The sequence below is a fragment of the Helicoverpa zea genome, chromosome 19 (assembly GCF_022581195.2).
Source record: "Helicoverpa zea isolate HzStark_Cry1AcR chromosome 19, ilHelZeax1.1, whole genome shotgun sequence".
Classification (NCBI taxonomy): domain Eukaryota; kingdom Metazoa; phylum Arthropoda; class Insecta; order Lepidoptera; family Noctuidae; genus Helicoverpa; species Helicoverpa zea.
Window position 1 is genome coordinate 5687114 of NC_061470.1, and position 20575 is coordinate 5707688.

General features: G+C 38.3%; 1 protein-coding gene across 1 annotated transcript; it reads right to left on the reverse strand.

The window, feature by feature from the left end:
- Positions 1–2903: 2903 nt before the first annotated feature.
- On the reverse strand, positions 2904–20357 carry LOC124639456 (RRP12-like protein). The gene is made up of 19 exons (XM_047176824.1): positions 20136–20357; positions 19645–19897; positions 19193–19319; positions 18236–18535; positions 17921–18004; positions 17680–17832; positions 17057–17292; positions 16491–16605; positions 15157–15321; positions 13968–14618; positions 13181–13650; positions 12584–12756; positions 11932–12143; positions 11365–11621; positions 10751–10980; positions 9225–9401; positions 8663–8828; positions 7797–7937; positions 2904–3564 (listed from the first exon to the last, which is right to left on the reverse strand). The coding sequence occupies exons 1-19, from the start codon at positions 20269–20271 to the stop codon at positions 3486–3488; spliced, it is 4125 nt and encodes a 1374-aa protein (XP_047032780.1). The 5' UTR covers positions 20272–20357; the 3' UTR covers positions 2904–3485.
- Positions 20358–20575: the final 218 nt, after the last annotated feature.

Below are 20575 nucleotides of genomic sequence, written 5' to 3' on the forward strand. Positions count from 1 at the left end.
TACCATATGGAAATCTTGAATTTTCCACGGAACCCCTGAGGGCCTGTCACGGAACCACAGGGTTCCGCGGAACCCCATTTGGGTACCGCTGCTATAAGCAATACCTACCTACCTAGATACAAGCCAAATTTCACGCTTAGGTGTAGTTCCAAGGAAACTAGTTTAAGTGTTAGTCCCGTAAATTAAATTAATTTGTTAAACAGTTTAAAGTAGCCCCGCTTTTTAAATTATTTCAATTTCATATATACTTGTAGGTACCTACTTCGCTAGCCTGCGTACCTAAAAGAATTTTAAAACCTTCAAGAAATCAAGTAACAAAGATATAAAAGACTCTTGAGAACCTCCCCCTTCTGCCGGGGCTGCGGGTTGTTCGAAAGAGTTACCGCGGCTCTGGAACATAAAAGGCCTACGACGGAACACGACGGTTTTTAGTCAGTAAGAGTCTGACACCGCTGCTAACCCACAGCGGGAAGGGTCATTTGATAATTTTTAACGTCGATACAAAAAAAAAACCTTTTTTTGAAGTCGGTTAAAAATGACAAACGGCCAGTAACACTTGTTAAAAAAAATACACGGGAAGGGGCGGCAAAATCGACAACTGCCCCGGGCGGCAGATACCCACGCTACGCCACTGCGAACCCGAGACCTCAGTACGAGGTAATCATAGTCAGGGCGTACATAGGCGGATTACTTTGGAGAGTATATGTATAGATGATATGTATTGAAAAAATAACTAACGGGAGTTGAGTTTATAGAGGGAGTACCTACCTATATAACGGAGTGCACAGGAGAGGAGTACATAGGTAAGGGTCGGACTTGCAATACGGTGTTACGTAGAAGGGGTAGTAGGTACATAAGGGAGTTTATAAGAAGCGTACAACAGAGGGAAAGTACCTACGAACAAAAAATAAATAAATATGAAATCTGTGGGAATGCCCACGATGCAGGCACGCAGGATGCAGCGTTGCGTACCTAAAAGGTGCTCTTACATTTATTAAGAGTGGTCACATCCTTAGGAAGCGATCCTGTAGGAATATAATTTTCACGCAATATAAAAACACCTAACCCACCTCTTAGGTACTTAACAGTTCATACTAAATACCTACGTTTTATTAATTTAACTAGATCGCACTAGGTACTAGACTAAAATATTGATAGACGGTAAATACCACGTGGGCGTTTGTCGGGCAGGCTTCTCTCTCAATTAATTTCTGAAGTTCTTAAAATAGCTTAGTTGAGAATTGATATTTTATGTTTTTCTAACTTCTTGTCGTGTGGGCTGCAGTTTGTGTAGGTGCATCTAATAGATATCAAGTCCTAACTAGCGTCAATTTTCTCAAATACGCCCACGATTTTGAATCGAACTAAGTATACTGGGATGCTTTCAGAAAGTTTATTATGTGAAATTGCCCATTAGGCAATCTTCTTCTTCTTCGGGTGACTCTCCACTACTGGAGGTTAGCCGTCAGCTCAGCAAATTCTTTCCTATCTTGTGCCAAGCGAAACAGGTCTTCAACGCTGGCAATACTCGTCCACTCTCGGATGTTCCGCAGCCAAGATTTCTTGCGCCTTCCAACGCGCCTTTTACCCTTTATTTTGCCCATCATTATTAGTTGCAACAGTTGGTATTTATCGTTTCTCAGTACATGACCAAGATAGGCAACTTTTTTGCGTTTGATGGTCTGCAACAATGCCCTGGTTTCACCGACGCGTTGAAGTACCTTCTCGTTGGAAATTTTCTGCATCCAGCTTATGCGTAGCATCCTGCGGTAACACCACATCTCGAAGGCTTCAAGCCGCTTTTGGGTGTTCACTTTAAGCGTCCATGCCTCGCTTCCGTATAATACTACTGGCCAGATATAACAGTGAAGCATTCTGACTCTCAGTTTAATTCCAAGATTGCGATTGCACAGAACGTTCCGCATTTTTTGGAATGTTGCTCGGGCAATTTCGATACGGGTACAAATTTCTTCGTCACTTTCCCATTTTTCATTCACCCAAGCACCGAGATACTTGTAATGCTGAACCTGTTCGAGATCTGAGCCTGCAATACTTAATTGAGGGGCCGAGATGTGGGTACCAGATGCAACCAGGTACTTAGTTTTGGTAACATTCATATTCAAACCTGCTCTTAGACTGCACTCGTGAACTCTGTTCAATATATACTGCAGGTCTTGTTGCGTTGAGGCCAGAAGTACTGTATCATCGGCGTATCTCAAGTTATTGACTATCTTGCCATTTATCGTGATTCCGACTTCGAGACCTTCCAGAGCTTCTGTTATAATTGCTTCAGAGTACAGATTGAATAATAACGGTGACAGAATGCAACCTTGGCGGACTCCCCGGCAGATATCAATTAGGCAATCAAAATATCTCTTTTTCTTCCTGCCCTGTTCCCAATTTTTTTTGGGGTCGGCGCAATATCTCTTCTTCTGTCGCTCGTCATACTGGCAATTAAAATACAACCTGAATAGACCTTATCCCAGGTATTTTCCAGTTTTCGGCTTCCAGTCTAACCGATGCATATGATACGTGGAGAGGCTGCCTTTTTGACCTCAATCCAGTAACCTAATAAACATAATAACCATATAGGTATCCCTTCTCGGTAAGACTTTTTGGCTTCAGCCTGAATATCCCATAATACCTGCCAAAGGTGTTCAAATGACAGCCGGAATCCACAAATTGAACGTGCCTTCCGAAATGTGGAGGAATTTGTCATGACATAGGTAATGGTCACCCAGCCACGGTGTAATATCGTTGTTTTACTTTATCATCCATACGACTCGAGCAACTGTTGCTTAGCCACGAGGTCCACTTTAATTAGGTGGTATAAATAAACCAATTTCAAACACTCAATTTCAAGCAAACAAAAAAAACACAAGATCAGCAATAAAACAATGCAATATTTCATATTGATTTATTAATATATACTTTTAAGTTTCAACATTTCACAAATCAATAACGATTGCCGATTGGCCAACGTTTGTGAAGCAGTCCAACCGCAGAGTATAAATATTTACGTTATTTCTTATGCAAGCATTAAAACGTCTTGTAACACATGATATTAGTGTCATTGATGATAGTCACCGTTCGTTTTGATGGTAAAAAATGTTAATATTTGAAATTCATGATCCCAGGTTTATGAATATTGAACTCAATTTTTTTTTTCCCACTGGCTCAAAGATGCAGAAATTATTTAGATTTCTAATACATTTTGACGTAAATTTTGTCATGATAGCAAACAATTTCTACGAGAATAATCATATGCTAAGTTCAAATTCTGCGTAATTTTATCAGTAGGTGTTGAACTTATCGCCTTGTTTTTTTTTTGGCGCCTTAATTTAACTTTGATACTAAAACGTCAAATCACAAAGTTCTCACATAAAATTTCTAAATTCTTCTTCGACGATAAAAACGAAGTAAAGATTAGCATCAAACAATATAATTAAATATAGCAGTTACAATTTATTAAGCTAAAAGCAAGACTATTTCTTCTTTATCCGTCCTCCTTTTGTTTTTGATTTAACGATGCCTTTGAACTGTTTTGACGTGACGGCCTTTTTCCTGTGAAAAAAGAATGCATTTTATAATTTAGTTAAAAATAGTCACGGAGGAAAGAAAGATAGCGGAGATGCCATAAGGATAGTAGGTCAGGCGCCATCTTGTAGGTCAAGTAATGTATGGTAGGCGTGATCAGTTACTAGAACTAACGTGGCGTTTGTGTTCCTTGTCAAATCAAAACCAATCTCCCAAATATTGGTCTTGATTGAATGGTGATTTGAAAATAATGGGCGGGTTCTATAGAAGGCGTGTAAGGGTGGACCCAGTAACGTTTCTCGTCCCCCGAATACCCGAAATAAGTTTCTTAAATTTTTAGAGCCTATTTTTATGTTTAAATATATATAATAACGAATTATGTAAAAAAAAAACAAAGTTTGGAATCTTCATAGTGGTACAATAACAAGTTATTCCAATGATTTATATCATTTTACTTCAGCGGAACGATGTTTTTTGCTCAACTTGGAACCGTGCCAACATAAACTAGATGAAGTTCATGAAATTCGGTCCAGTATTTCCGGAGATAGTGGAATGCAACTTAGACGTTGTTATTGTTGTGTTTATGTTGAGATTAGTACCTTAGCCTCGACCTATATTTACGATTGTTAGCAGATATATCGGGTGTGTCGTTCACAATCACATTAAATGAAATGCGTTAATATACTGGTTAATATATGTCGATTAACACAAAGAAAAAAGAAAAATACGTAAAAATAAAAAAATGAATTTTTCAAACAAAGTAAATAGAATAAAAATGTGCGAAAATTAGAACACCATATAAAAGTCAGTCATTACCATAGACATAATATTAGTAAACAGAACTGCGCATTTTTAACCAAAAAACGAGCCGAGTGAAACAGTTAGTACGGAGGCCGTCTGTCCCTTTCTAATAGGGTGACTATGAGATTAAGCTATGTGAGACCAATCCGAGTTTGCTAAGATTATTAAACACAGATTGGTATTGAAGTTTTAACTTACGCAGTTTGTGACCTTAAACTACTAATATAGGCTTTTAATAATTAGCAGGAATTAGCAGTAATAAAAACGGGAAGATTCGAAGTGCAGACTGATTTTTTTGTATTTTTGCTTCACATATGTCTTCACATATGCTGAGCCATTTATATCGCCTTTCTACATTTTTTTGGGAAACTATAACAATAGTACAACAGTTTTAAAATCCATCACCCATATTTTGACTCATAACAAGAATTCATGGGCACCCTAGTTGTTTGATTTACGAAAATGATATTATTAGCTTACCGGTGGAACGATATATTGCAACCACCATAGGATTCACTTTCACAAGTATAAAAGCAACACTTTTTCACCATTTTAATAGTTTGAATTGATTTAATACAAAAAAATATAAACAAAATTTTAAATGCTGATTACGCGCCAAGAATGTTCAGGGTTACTGCTAGAAAATAAAAAAAAGCGAAATAAAAATTTATGTTGTTTATGTTTTAAGAATAAATACGAATAAATTAATGCGATTGTTATTAATTTATTGACTTACAATAATTGTTTAAATAAGATAAAAATATAAGTGATTCAATTGTTTTTTTAGGCAAAAAAACTTGATCACAACATTTTTTTATGCTGACAAGGTGTTAGAAAGAGACAAACGGCCTCCGTTCTAACTATCCCGCTCGGCTCGGATTTGCCTCTGTGTATTATGCAACCAACTTAGTACCTTATTGCGTTGGAATAGAGTTCATTTTCGTAAATATATATTTTGAGAGTGCGCAATCTTGTTTATACACTTCTGGACACATCTATTGGCCCACCTTAGAGTTTAGGTTTTGATGGCCTCTACCGAAATATGCTAGCTAGATTGAACAAAAACTGATGATGCAGTTTTAAACCTGATACATTTTACCTTCTTTTTGGATCGTATTGTTTTAAATTTGAATTCAGAATACCATACGACATGGAGCTACGCCTAACAAGTCGGATATGTGCCTCGTTAATGGCAATTGATTTTTGAATAAAAAACATGTTTTATCAAATAAAGGTTTAATTTAATAACGTGTGTTGCCTCCATGGGCGTCTACCACAGCTCTCATACGATTAGGCATAGAGTTTATCAACCGCTGTATGAAGATTTGAGGGATCATCTCCCATTCCTCTTCTATGGCAGTTTTCAACTCCTGCATCGTCTGGGCAACTGGCTGACGAGCCATAACACGTCTTTTTAGCTCGTCCCACATGTGCTCAATGGGGTTCATATCTGGGCTTCTGGCTGGTCAGTCCATAACTGTGATATTCACATCCCGAAGATATTCCCTGTCGATGCCGGCCGCATGGGCTCTTGCATTATCAATAAAAAGGAAATTTGGGCCCAAATAGTCCGTGTATGGTATCACGTGAGGTCCTAAGCACTTACGAATGTACCTTTCAGCATTTAATGTTGGCAGCCGTGGTCCTGTAACAACCTCAAGTTGAGTTTTACCGCTCGCCGATATACCGCCCCAGACAATCCTTGAGCCACCGCCATAAGCAACCCTCTCTTCAAAGCAGCATTGTGCGAAACGCTCTCCGTTACATCGGTAGACCTTCTTCCTTCCATCATTGCCATGTAACACAATTTTAGACTCATCAGAAAAGAGTACACGGCTCCAATCTTGCTGTGTCCAATTTAAGTGACTGCATGCGAAATGTAGGCGCGCTGTTCGGTGGGCTCGCGTTAGTTTGGGCCCATTAGCTGGCTTGTGTGGTACCATATCGCGTTCTTTTAACCTTCTCCGAACAGTTCGAGCGCTCACAGATACTCCGTGGAAGTCGCGAAGTTGTTTTTGTATCTCAATAGAGGTAAGGTGACGATTTCTCAAGCTGGTCGTCACGATGAATCGATCCTGCCTTTCAGTTGTGACCCGAGATCGTGGCCTTCCTTGGCGACGAACAAGGCCGCCGGTCTCTAGGTACCTCCGATAAACATTTCGGACCGCAGATCGCCTTAAATTAAGTTGAGCACTCACGTTTCTTTGGCTGTGTCCGCCCTGAATAAGTGCCACAGCTTGGGCGGCGACTTCAGGTGAAGTATCCATAAATTATTGAGAGAACCTCACCTTAATGTTAAGAATAAGTAATGTTTGTTGCAAAACCAAAGATATCAATCACTTTTTCAAGAATTAAATCCAAGTAAACCAATAAAACCAAGTTTTCTTAGTAATCGATTGTTTGATATCAACAAGCAGGCTCCAAATTGTCTCTTGTTTCTTTAAATTCCGTATTCGAAATTCAAAAAAAGACTATTGAATGAAATTGTGAATGTGCAAGGTTCAAAACTGCATAAAAACCTTTTGCTCGACCTAATATAAAAATTTAGCTAGGACCAAACGAAATTGAAAATACAAGGTGGGCCAATAGATGTGTCCAGAAGTGTAGTATATTACATCTATGGTCATTACAAACAACTGTAATTCTCCCTTGAAAACTGACAGCTGTCAACTAATCAAAACATTCGATATTCCTAACTTTATCTCTGCTTTACACATGATGTTGTAAATTATAAAAACGAAAAATGTCTCCTGTGGCTAAACCACTGAATGGATTAGGTTATTTTTTTTACAATTCGCCATAGAATATTATAAAGTATATGCGATACGATTTAATGTGATTATAAACGACACACCCGATATATTTATATTATTGTCTGCGGTTGGTAGAGAAGCTTTAACACACGAACCGTCTTACCACAAAAACTTTTAAACGTCAGTTTAAGAGTTGTCTAAAAAATGTCAGATTATAACGTTGACATATGGTTCATTTTGCAGCCACAATTTTTTTAGACAAGTGTAAAACAGATGTTTAAGTTTTTGTAGCAAGGCCAGAAATTTTTAAAATATACATAAAAGCGCCTGATTAAAAGGGAGTGAGGATGAGAGTGAAAGGTGGGCGTTTTTGGGGCTATCTCATGCAATTCTGACGTTTGAAAAGTGCTGTTTTACCGCCTACTTTGAATGACCGAATTGTGATTTTGATAAAGTTTAAAGGCTTTTGACATCAGACTTGTCAAAAGTGCGAAATAGTGACGTCACAGCGCGGTTGCTATACCTATTTCCGTTGTTATTAGCTTGTGTCAAAAAATACTTAAATATAATACATCCGTGATAAATTTTAATTAAAGAGAAGTTCGAATTATCGCAGGTTTGAATTAACGAGAGTCGACTGTATTATTACATATCTGTAAGACGCACTAATAACTTATCTAGTTAACATGTGTTTATATAACTCACCTCTTATTCAGATTCTTCCTAGACAGCGGTAGATACGCGTAGGGATCATGTTTGCCTTGCTTCTTGATATCACCCTTCGCTTTCTTAGACCTGTACTCTGTGCCTGCTCCCGATGCCACGGATGCGGCTGATCCGAGTGGCCTAGGAAGCAAATAATATTATATGAGAAAAAGGCCGATTGTCGGCCATGGCCACTGTTCTCTCTGAGGAGACCAGCCAGCTGCGTAGGATAAATTATAATGCATAAGACACAGGTGCACTCTCTATTTCTTCACTCTCATAGCTTGATGGGACGGCAATCCTGACAACACCGGAGAGAGATCAAGCGCTGGACCATGCCGTTCAATGCACTGGTGTATCAATTATGAACTCCCAGACTCCGGGCTGCTTTGTGAGAGACTATTAACCAAACAAAGTGATTTCAGGCTGACCCGGGAATCGAACCCAAGACCTCGTAAACAGCAGTCGCTACACGACAACTACACCAACGGGGCAGACGGATGTCATGACGACAGTCCAATATGGCGGCGTGTAAGTCGGAAAATTATGCGTTATGTTATTTGTAGTGCTAATAAACCTGTACAATCTAAAACGTTTAAAAAGTAGGTGCCTATTTATGACTGACCTATGGATGCCCTTCCCTCCGGCGCGGTACTTGGAGCCCACGGTGACGGTGGAGGCGCAGCTGCGGCCTGACTTGCCACTCTTCACGCTTACGTTACCATAGCAACAACTATTCGATCCAGGCTAGGCTGGATCTCCTTAGAGAGTACAACCGCCGACAATCAGCCAGGACACCATCATAATAATGGCAGGAGGCCTGTACCCTACACTAAAGGCTGATGATGATGATGATGATAACTTACCTATGGATACCCTTCCCTCCGGCGCGGTACTTGGAGCCCACGGTGACGGTGGAGGCGCGGCTGCGGCCTGACTTGCCACTCTTCACGCTGAGGATGTCATCGTAACGACGTTTCGCTCCAGGCTTTAGGAGTTTCGAAGGTTTCTTGTCTTCTTCATCTTCTGCGTCTATAGAAAATGGGATTAGAATTTGTAGATTATGTTGACACTAAATTGAATTGTTTGTCTTTTGTTGTTAACGAAACAACATAGACATGAATGTGATTATGAATGAAATACCTCTTGAAAGAGTAATCTTATAACTTCTCTACAAGTTTGAAATAAAACATTACCAAAAACCTTTTTTCAACTAAAAAAAAAAACATGCAAATTGGTTCATTCGTTTAAGAGCTACGGAATATAGCTGACAAAACTTATAACACAATATGAAACTTTTGTTTTTTTTTTGTTCTTTCTAGAAGACGAATTTTTCTCAACATTTTACTCACCAGTATCTGCGCTTTCACTTCTGTTGCCTTCTGTTTGGGTCCGTTGCTGTTTAAATTAGTGGCTTTTGTAACTTACCAGTGTCATCAGTGTCCGTATCAATATCACCGCTGGGCCGGGGCTCATCGTCCCCATCATCACCGAACGCGTCATCAGTGATGATCAGCCTGCCATCGGGCGCGGTCTTGAAGCCACCGTCCTTCTTCTTCAGCGCTTTCACTTCTGTTGCCTTCTGTTTGCGGGAGGGGTCCGTTGCTGTTTGGAAAGAAGAAAGAAAAATATAATTTATGGTGTTGGAAATTACGTGAAGTGAAGTGAATATGTGTAAAGAATACTACGTGGTTGGATTACGGAATGCTGCCTTGATCTATGCAGATAAAGAGCACGAGTAGCAAAGTAAAAAAAAAGAAACTGATTACGTAACTGTCTTCAGGCCTTTTAGACCCTGCCATCAAATGAACAATATGTATTACAGTCGACTCTTGTTAATTCAAACCTGCGATATTTCGAACCTCTCGTTAATTCAAAGTTATCACGAGTTCCCTACAAAATCTCTTTATATTTCGAACTAAATCAATACATTTTTATGCACTTGGTAATTCGAACGAAAAAAGCATTGCTATATAACAAACCGACGCGTTAATTCGAATTCTTCGTCGTCCAACACTCGAGAATTCAAAGTTGCAGAGAGAAAGAGGCGGAAAGATTGTAAGTCAGAGTCAGGGACCAGTCTGAGCAGTCAGTAGCAGCAATCTGTTTTGAAGCAGTGTGACGGAGCTGTTTCGAAAGATTAATTTATTCACATTATGAATACATGTATGCACACAAATGTGTCTTTAAACTTTTGTCATTGTTATAAAATAGCAGTTAACAAATAATAATTGATCAACACTTAACAATTCGAAGTTTTATTTATTTTCTCTCACAAATTTCGAACCATTTAATATTTCAAAAACTCGATAATTCGTAATATTTTAAGAGTCCCTCGAGTTTCGAATTAACGAGAGTCGACTGTATAAAAAAACAAACAAACGAAGATTGAAGCACTCCCAACTAACGCGGTGTCCTGCGTGAGCGACGAACGCGACGCGACGCGACGCTGTGAACGCGACGAACGCGATCAACTCAACGGCATTCCCTACATGTGACAGTCTGCGGCGAGACGCGACATAACGCGAACTTGTTTTGAGGGCGACCAGATGCGACACCACGAACTATTCAGAAGCGTTGATCGCCGCAGTGCGTGAATAAAAATTGTCGTGGGACAAAAGACATAAACATATAGAAATAGTTTATTAGTACAAAGAACTTGAAAGAATGTTGCTGTCTGTACTTTAAATTTATGAACTTTCAAGCAAAATTGTACTGTACTTCTCCATGATTTGAGAAGTAATTACCAAAATCACGTAGGACATTTGTCGCGTATAGCATCGCGTCGCATTACGTCGCGTCGCTTTGCGTCGCGTCGCGTCGCGTTCGTCGCTCACGCAGGACACCGCGTAAAAGCCCAAGATTTTTAATAATTGCAAGTATTAAATCTTCACAAATATATCTTCGGTACACATCTACAATTCTTCAACTTAAATACAAGAAAACAAGATTACCTGTAATCTTCCTCGAAGCGGACACATCAGCGAGATCCACAATATTCTCCGGGTCATCTTCGATCCATGCCTGGTTCTTGCCCTTGGCCTTCTTGGCCTTAGGCTTGGACCTTTCCTCTTCATCATCAAGGAATTCCATCTCGGAGTCAGAGTCCTTCAGAATGTCTTCTAGAGTCTTTGATGTGCCCTTAATTGGCATATCCGTGTCTGAATCGCCGTCTGATTGGTCTCTGAAAAGGGGAGATTGGTTAGAAGACTTAGGTAGTTGTTTTCTATTTATCCACTGTTTACTTTGCGTGACTTTGCGAGAAACAAGCTTTGGGGCAATATTTATCCAATGATCTAATTATCACCTTATTGCGCATTATATTATTTATATTATTACTTTGCTTTTTACATTTCAGAACAGCAGCAATTATGTAAAAAGCAAACCAGAATTAGATGGAATACAAAGCTTATATATAAATAGAACAACTTTTAAACACCACCAGAGAATCTCAAGAACTCTGAAGACTTATTATATAGCAATTGACCGCATTTAGTTCAGTGGTGACATAAAATCGTCCCACCAACTTAAATGCAATCCAATACCTAAAAAAAATCAAACCACTAACCTCTGTCCATCCTTCTGTCTCTTCTTCCTATTATCCATCTTCCTGATATTCCTCAGTCTTCTCAGCATGACGTCATCAGTCTGCGGTATCAGTTTCTCCACGGTGTCAGCTCCGAACTTCCTCAACATCTTGGTGAGGAAGTAGCCTATTTCTAGACGGGAGTGCCTCTTACAGTCTTCTGGCATTGCGGAGAGAGTTTTGAAGATTAGGGGCAGACTACCAGCGAGAACGTCTGTGGGTAGGACTTTTGTGTACACCTGCAAATAGGATGGTGAATTAAGTATTGTCCGAGCTTTAAAAAACTCCGGTACATACGAGAGCACATAGAGGGAGTAAGTAAGATAGCATATAGATCGAGTAATTAAGGAAGTGTACAAAGGAGTCTAGCATATGGAAGAGTACATAAATGGGAATATAAGGGCATTAAATAAGGAACTATATGGGTACATAGGGATGTATATAAGAGAGTCTATAAGGAGAGTTCAAAAGGGATATAGGGGTAGTACATAAGGGATATGTTAGCCAAATTGGGCAAAGTCTTTGGCAGATGATGAAGTTTTTTGCTACCTTCAAGAAGCTCATGCAAGCAGCCACGACCTCTCTGTTGGAGTTAGTCATGTGTTCCACCACGGTCTCCAGTAGAGTCTGCACGGTGTTCAGCCCCATGTCTTCCGAGAAGTTGAAGAGAGCTGATGCTATGGCGCGGAGGGTAGCGCTTATGATTCGCGGGAGAGGCGCTGTGAGGCCCGATGTTAGCATATCTACGAAGGCTTGCATGCCTGGGAACAATAGATTGATTGAATGTGGTAAGAATAGGGGAGATTCGTATGTAATTCGTCTTTACTAACTTTGGGTTTTTAGTTCAAAATCAATGCTTTTATTTAAAAAAAACGTCACCCCTTCCTGTGTTTTTCCTGGGAAGAAGTGGCGCTAAAAAACCCCGGCAACTCCATGCAATAAATAAGCGATAGTGATATTCGAACATAAGCTATTTTTGCGGCATATTGGGTACTTTAGTTCTAACTTAAACTGAAACTGTTTTTAAGCCCATAGTAGCAAGCTAATCATTATGATTTATACTGGAAACATAACTTTTAGATTTTAAACCTAAATACCAATAACATAAGCTCTGTTTTCGATTCTTACATATGTCTACAACACTTCAAATAAATGTCAATCTAAATTCAATCTTATTCCCATACAAATAAAATCCACATACCTCCTTCCTGCGACTTGAGCACGTTACCAACACTGTTGATAAGGTTGAACGCACACTGGCGACATTTGCTGTTGATGTCTTTAGTGCATATGACGGACTCGGCGATCGCGCTTTTCAGTAACTTGCTCTCCGCGTTCAAGAACGGCGTCGAGTTTATTAGGTGTTCTATACATCTGCGGGGGAAAGTGGTTATATTCATTTAACATGCACATTTAAAAAAAAAATGTGGTTTTGTAAGAAATGTAAAAGTAAAAGTGGGATTTTTTAATATTTTGGGGTGTTGATTTACGATTATGTGTCCTAACTAAATAAGTAATCTTAGGCATCGCATTTTACATCGATCAATTGTAAATGTTAACATGTTTTCAAAGTTTAGACATGACTATTCTGCCATTAAAATTAATTTTGCATTTAGATCTAGAACTTCAAGACATTATTGAGATTCATTATATCCATAGGTGCAATACATGCATTGGGTGCACTTTATTTTAAATATATTTCGTATCTTGTTCAAGCCAATACCTGAGATATCAGAATAAATACGCTTATATAAATTGCGAGTAAATAAAAAAATAAATTAACCTATAGCAAACTCACCTTAACCTAGCTGCCTTACTGCTATCAGCAACCTTATTCAAGGAACTCATCAAAAGCTTCTTAATCTTCTTATAATTATCTTTCAAAAATTGCTTACAACATTCCTTATCACTCTTGAAAATCTCTTCTAATATCCTATAAGCCTTCTTATGTTCCATTTCTAATATTTTCGCCTTTTCTCTGTATTTTAACTCTGTTTTCTTATTATCGCCCTCCGTCTCTTGTTCTGAGATATCTTTTTTAGCCTTTTTATGTTTTTTCGGGTCTTCTAAAACTGTTTCGCAGAGTGGATAGACCCAGTCGTCGAATAACTTGGCTATTCGGTCGCTTGATTGGTATAAAACTAAGGCTCGTATGATGTCTAGGATAGATTCCCGTTGAAATTGGTTGTCTTTAGATGTTTCTAGCTGCTGTAGTGCGTTCGTGAATAATTCCTCGCGTAGGGATTGTTCGCTGATTGTTAGATATACCTGGTTAAGATGAAGTAAGATTTTGTTAACGTATGTAGTTATTATTTGAAAATGTTTTTATCATTATAGCAAATAATTACAATGGAAAAAAATAAAGAATGAATATCGGCTTTATCAGATCTTAAATTGCTGCAGTACACTTTATTAATACACTGCAGGCATGAATATTTTTTTTTCATATAAAGACACTTCCATCACCCGAATTTAAGAACCTCTTCCTTTTTGGAAGTCGGTAAAAAATATGTATTTGTCAAAATCGAAGACAGTAAAAGCTTGAAAGAGCTGACAATAAAAATAAAAAAAATCTCCATTCTTACCTGTATAGTTTCCAAAGCCGCTAACCTCTGTCCCTCCGCGCTACTACCCTTCGCGGGTGACATATAAATATTCAACAAAATCGGCAAATAGTTCTTAGCGAACCTGCCCAACTCTTGCAAATCTGCCTCATTGTCCGAAGAACAACTGATCAATTTCCTTAAAGCCTGCATCACTGATAAACGAAATTCCGGATTATCTTTCAAAACACTACCTAGAACCCTAGCAACGGACTTAAAATTATCCTTAATATCCTTAGGGCTATTACAAAAAGAAGGCAGTAGAGCCCAAAACTGATTGCACAGTAACTCATAAGTATGCGATCCGGGAACATCTTTCATTTGGGTAAGTTCTCTTGACTTTTTCCGACAAAATGTTGCCATCTCCAAAATTTCTGTCGCGAAGAATTTGAGGTTGGAGTTTGTTATTTTTTCTTTGAGCACTGGGAGGAGCCAGCTGCGTTCTAGATTTATAGATTCTGGGCCATCTCTTAGGGGTATGATGCGTAGAACGAATTCTGGTCCGAGTGCTTTAATGGCGCATCCTGTGGCGTATTCGACCTCTTTGTCATTATCAAAGTTGTGACTTTCGCGACGATCGTTCAATTTCTTTAGAAGAGGTCCCAAGGAGTTTGCTACTTTGTCGTTGCCGATCTGTTCAATATAATAAAAATATTTGAATGTGATATGCACAAATATAATAATAAGCACTGGTACTCAGCGACATCTGGTTAGACTGGAAGCTGACTCCAACATATAAAAAGGCTAGGTGAATGAAAAATGCACAAATATATGGATCTTGTTTTTGGAAAGCAAAATCTATGTGAAGTAAAAATTCCATTTTAAATATGTAAAATCATGAAGATAAAAGTTTTAACTTAAGATCCCATCAATCAAAATTTAGTTTCCGTTTGGGTATATTAAATTTCCAATTATCTTGGGTATCAGAGTGCCCGGGTAGCTGGGTTGAGGAGGTCAGATACTAGATAGGCAGTCACTCCATGTGAAAGTCTGATTCTAAGCTGCATCCGGATGGACTACAAACCGATACCAACATAGTAAGAAAAAGCTAGGCAGATGATGAACTTGTTAATATCACACAAAGACATAAAAAGATTTTAATAAAATGTTCTACCCATATAAGCTCGTAGGAGTAACTTATTTACTAAAATAAATTATGTACCAGACTTACCTCAAAACACACAGCAATAGTAAGTATAACATGTCTAATAGCTTGATTGAAAGGGTTGTCGAGTCCAGTGCCGATGCTCTTGAATACCGCGTCAATGTGAACTTTGTGCTTTATGTACGTCTCATCCGATTCCAGGGCCAACTTTACGCAGTCGAGTAACACTGCCTGTGGGAGGAAGAAGTGGGCTAAGTTTGAGAATAAAATAATATTAGCTTCTTTTCTTATGAAAGAAAGAATGCACTATTTGGACGTGGAGAGCATCTTAAAAATGAAAATAGTTAACGAAGCTCGAAAATGGTTAAAACCTAGCTTATGATCGGATTTGCTTCATTCTCCACTTTTCTAGAACCACATGACGTAACGTACATATGCAGTTTTATCTCGCGACAGCCAACTTATATTTTTAGTTATATTATTTACGTTTTCTTTGTTTGATACGGCGTTTAGGCGACTCGGCCACAGAGAGCTCCCGAGCTGATACATACATCCAAATAAATACAAAACGATAATGTGCATGTACCTTTATACGCACAAGTACGTGTACGTCTAGTGCAGTGGTTCTTAACCGGTGGTCCGCGGACCACTGGTGGTCCCTGGAGGCATTCTAAGTGGTCCGCGAAGCTTAGCTGCGCGACGTTGCTATACGTTATCTAACTTTATTTTTATTGACTTATAATTGCGAGCGGGGGTTTTCGCATGGACGTATATCGCGTGAGTCGTACCTAGTCCCCCCATTCATGAAAATGTATGTTTGGGCTACATTTTACGTAATTTTGGTTTTGAGTCTTAAATAAAAAATAATTAAAATTTCGCGCTCGCTTCGCTCGCGTATTTAGAAACTGTATGCGCCTAATTTTGCATTTGTCAACAAACAAAAAGTTAAGTACGTTTGGGCTAAATTTTACGTAATATTTGGTTTAAGTCCGATAAAAATTTCGCGCTCGCTTCGCTCGCGTATTCAAAACCGATATGCCCTTATTTTTGCATCTGTCAACAAACAAAAAGTTAAGTACGTTTGGGCTAAATTTTACGTAATATTTGGTTTAAGTCCGAAAAAAGTTTCGCGCTTCGCTCGCGCATTTGGAAACTATATAGGCAAGTTTTTCTTTATTTGCATTTGCACACCTACACAACTGCCGACATGCGTTTAGCAGAGTGCTAATTTAGGTAAACCGATGAGGTGGTCCCCGGCATGACAAACTTTAGTTAAAGTGGTCCCTCATGACTAAAAGGTTAAGAACCACTGGTCTAGTGGGATAAGACCTCTAAAACTAGTTCGTTTATTTTTTCAATTTACTAAATTAATCTTTGATATAAAATTCTCTATTTTTCACCTTAAGTGCATTGGTGGAGGCGGAGTTGATATCTGCGACGTCAGACTGCCACAGCTCCGTCACGCAGATGTTCACGAACGCAGGCAAGTTCGGCATGCACAGGTTCAGATCCAAACTGGAAAGAAAATAAGTTTAACTCCGCACAACAAAAAAATTCCTTCTTCTAAATTATGGGGAATATGTAGAAAAAACTTAGATACAATTTTAATTCATGGTAATCTATACTAATATTATAAACGGGACTTCATTTTTTGTATAAAAGCTTCGAAAATGAGAAACCAAATTGAAACTTGAATTTAAATTTGAATTGAAAAATTCTTTTACTAATGGTACGTACTCCTGGGTGAACCAGGCTATTTTACGGATACTGGAAGTAGTATTCACGGCTCGGGTGCAACCACGGGAAGTTGCTAGTAATTTATCAAAATATTTTCTAAGTTTTAATTAAACAGTATTTCTATGTTTTGTTGTTTGGTGTCGTTAGCCGGGGGTCGAGAAGCCATCAGTGCAGAGTCATTTGCAAACCCGGATTGGCAATCATATTGCTTTACTTTAATATCACTTACTTGGCTAGACATCCATATCCCTGCTGCAGCACAGCAGCCCAAGCTAACACTTGTCCGGTATCATTGGCCGGGGGTCGGGCAGCCATCAGTGCCCTAGTCAGTTGCACAGCCAGATTGGCAGTCATATTGCTAGATTCCCGACTGCTTGAGAAGAGCGCGTGTAATGTGTGTAGACAGCACGTCTTGATGTACACGTTGTTGTGTGTCATTAGGGACAGGATCGCTTCGCAGATCGACTGGGGAACATATTAATAACTAATTTTAATGGTACATTTTAAACATTTTTTGCGAAAGCTTGTTTTCTGAATAAGAAGAATTGGAAAATAGAGAAAAATAAAAATTGTTATTTTAACACGCTTATATTAGATTCACTTGTAACTAACTATGTATGTAAGAAAATCTTAATTTGACCCACTTCCCGGCCTTCGATTAGGATGAAATTTTGCACACGCTCTGTTTTCTGATGACAATACACTGTGCTTTTTTTAAATTTTTGATTCTATTTTTCTTCAATGAATCTTCCGTCTTTTAAGAGGTTGCACCCAGTAAAATTGGTTTGGCAATATTTACAGACAATTTTAGCATTCTTAAAACAGTGTTGTAATAAATAAAACAAATCGTACCTTAATATAATCCTTGCTGAACACAGGCAGTACATCTCTCAACATGGTCAGAGTGTGCAGTACAGTCCTGTGACCAGACAACAACGCTTCAGCCTTAATCTGAGATAAGCAGTACTCTGCCACACGGTTTGAACCAGGATGGAGTTTTGGTACCTGGAATGTATATTTATTGTAGAGAATGAATGAATATTGAATGATATGTGTGATTGAATGAATTAATGTAAAGAAAAATATATGTTACCTTAACCTTCTGATCTTCAGAAGGTATCATAAAGCAGCTGCCACGAAGAACAGAAGTGACGGCGTGTTGAGCTGCTTTGCGGACCTACAAACATTTATCATAGAAAATAGAGGAAATAAACTAGAAGGCTTTGGTAGGTATACAGGAAATATTTTTTACATCCTCAAGAATGGCCCTGTTGGGCGCCAATTGGGGATACAGGTAAGATAAGTGCAAATTAGGCAATGCGCAATTATTAGTAGGTTCAGGAAATAAGAAGTTGAAAGAGCTTTAGATACAACAAAAAAATATGTTTAAAAATGTTTTTTAACTGACCTTAGGTTTAGAATGCAGTGCAAAAGCCAGGACTGACTCAAAAACCCTCATAGTAGACGAATCACCCCAAAGGGCATACTCCTGGGCCCTCAATAACACAGACAGGCATCCAATAGCACTCCTCAGTAAAGCCCCATTTTCACTCTGTTCATTCTTCACAAGAATATCAGTGAAGATAGTTGCTGAGTCTGAAAATTGCTTTCTTAAAACTGCTTGTGGGACAGCCTTTATACCCATAGACAATAGTGTCAGTGTTGCTACTAAGCTCTCTTCCAGTTCTGAAGATTTTAGGGTTTCCATCTGTGAATAAAGTTTTTTTTTTAATATTTAGCCTCATATGTTATAGAACATAGTTTTGTTATTATAGTAACCAGCACAAAAAGGCTACAAAATATGAAAATTGAATTAGCTTTAAATTGATAAGCTCTATGTACATCATTGTATATATATAGGTATATAAATCCTGGCACCTTTCTAGAAAAAAACTCAGGGAGTTGACTGTGATTATTTACTTTTACATGCCATTGGTTTTCAAGCCACATACAAACTGTTTGCAATGACTCAATCTTAACACTTTCGCGGACAGAACGAGATTAAACGTCATCATTCTAAATTTTGTTATATAGCACAACGTACAATGACGTCCAAATAACTTTTTGACTTTACAACAGAAATTTCATCGGAAATGAACGTTCAAGTTAAAATCCTATTGAATGTATCTTGTATCACAACATGTAAAATACCCGAAGCTGTACTATCGCATAGAGTAAGTTTTAAACTATTTCAAATAAGTTCCGATGACAGTGGGCGGTAACGGTACTCACACACGCACAACATGCAACGTGTATAAACGTCCCGCGCATACCGCGCTTGGTTGTGTCATGAACGAACGTGTTAACTGTTATACTATATTATGTAAATATAATTTTGTAATTTATTTAATAAACTGAAACTCACAAGTGCAGCAAAGTACTCGGTAGTAGACTCCTTGCCGCCTTGCTCCTTGATGACCTCTGTGACTGCAGCCAGCACTGCCAACATCTCCTTATGCAGGCCATTGTTTGAGTCAAACCTTGTCAGTAACCTGGAACAATATATTTTTTGGTCAGAAGTACACATTGAAATATTTATGATTTGTTTATTATTTGTCTTCCTTCTTATTCTTATTTTCCTTCTTTGAAAATTTTATTTGGTCCTCTTGTTTCCACCAAAATTTTTATTTGAGACATTAATTCAAATATTTACTATTAGCACTCTAAAATAAAAGGGCTTGAGTTAACCTGATTAAATTGTGTTTATGTTTTAACTGCTAAACAATACTATATTTTCAACATCAAGAATTCTTTCCTCATTATCATATCTAGTCAAATAAATAAAACTAAAAATAAATAATCAATTCCCATACTTACTTGCTAAAGCTAACATTAGAACACTGACTCCAATCAGACGCAAACGTCTGGAAAGTCTTATAAGTGCCAGCTTTAAAGGAGCCCGAGTATTCAGTGTCTGAGAGCTCATCAGTACTCTTCATAGACATGTTCTCCAGTTCCTTAGCTATGAGCAGTTCTGATTCAGCGTCAGATTTCTTCTTAAGTGATGCATGTCCGTAAGTCATCATAGCATCGTGTTTTGAAACAGCTTGCTGGGTTAATCCAGTGCTTCCTGAAAAATTTTGGGGAGTTATATTAAGTGTTAAGGGGAAAAGTTGATGAAAAGTCAGGAAAAAAAGGTTTAGAGTCATGCAGATGTTTTTTTTTTGTTTTGATATTGGTTATAAGTTAGGGAGCAGAAAATAATTAAATGCTTTGTAAACAATTCGTTTCTTTACAGAATACTTAACTTGTTTAGTCAAAGAACAACAGAATGTGCACTAAATACAAGAGAATATAACCCACATTACCTAGATTTTCCTGAAAGAACCGGGATTTCGCCATCTCCCGGTATTTCTGTATTTTCGGGTTGGAGTTCGAGGACTGGCCCTTCTGCCATCGCTTCCCCTTCGATTTTCCCTTTAGTTTGGATCTGAATTTTCCCATTTTGCTTATTTCATAGCACGAGTTTCAATATAAAAACACCGCACGTGGTTGCGGGTCTATTTGAAATGAAGTTGGTTGCAAATGGTTGTCATTGCTATCAAAGTCAAAGATGACATTGACATATAGATCCAGGCTGGCCAACATTATAAAAATGTTCCAGTGTTGCACTGTTTAGGTAGGAGTATTACGAAAGACCTAATAAAGGAATGAAAACTTCATTGTTTATTTCTTTCGCTATACACAATAATAAATAGTGAATATATAGCACTGAAAATCACTATTTATTTTCAACGATTCTTATTCA

Excerpts from the sequence above, each read along its gene's own strand:
- LOC124639456 (XM_047176824.1), bottom strand. The coding sequence starts at position 20,271 with ATGGGAAAATTCAGATCCAAACTAAAGGGAAAATCGAAGGGGAAGCGA. Across the intron at positions 16,606-17,056 it reads GGATATGGATGTCTAGCCAA|TTTGGATCTGAACCTGTGCA; the intron begins GTAAGTGATATT and ends TTTTCTTTCCAG. Across the intron at positions 11,622-11,931 it reads CTTGCATGAGCTTCTTGAAG|GTGTACACAAAAGTCCTACC; the intron begins GTAGCAAAAAAC and ends TCCTATTTGCAG.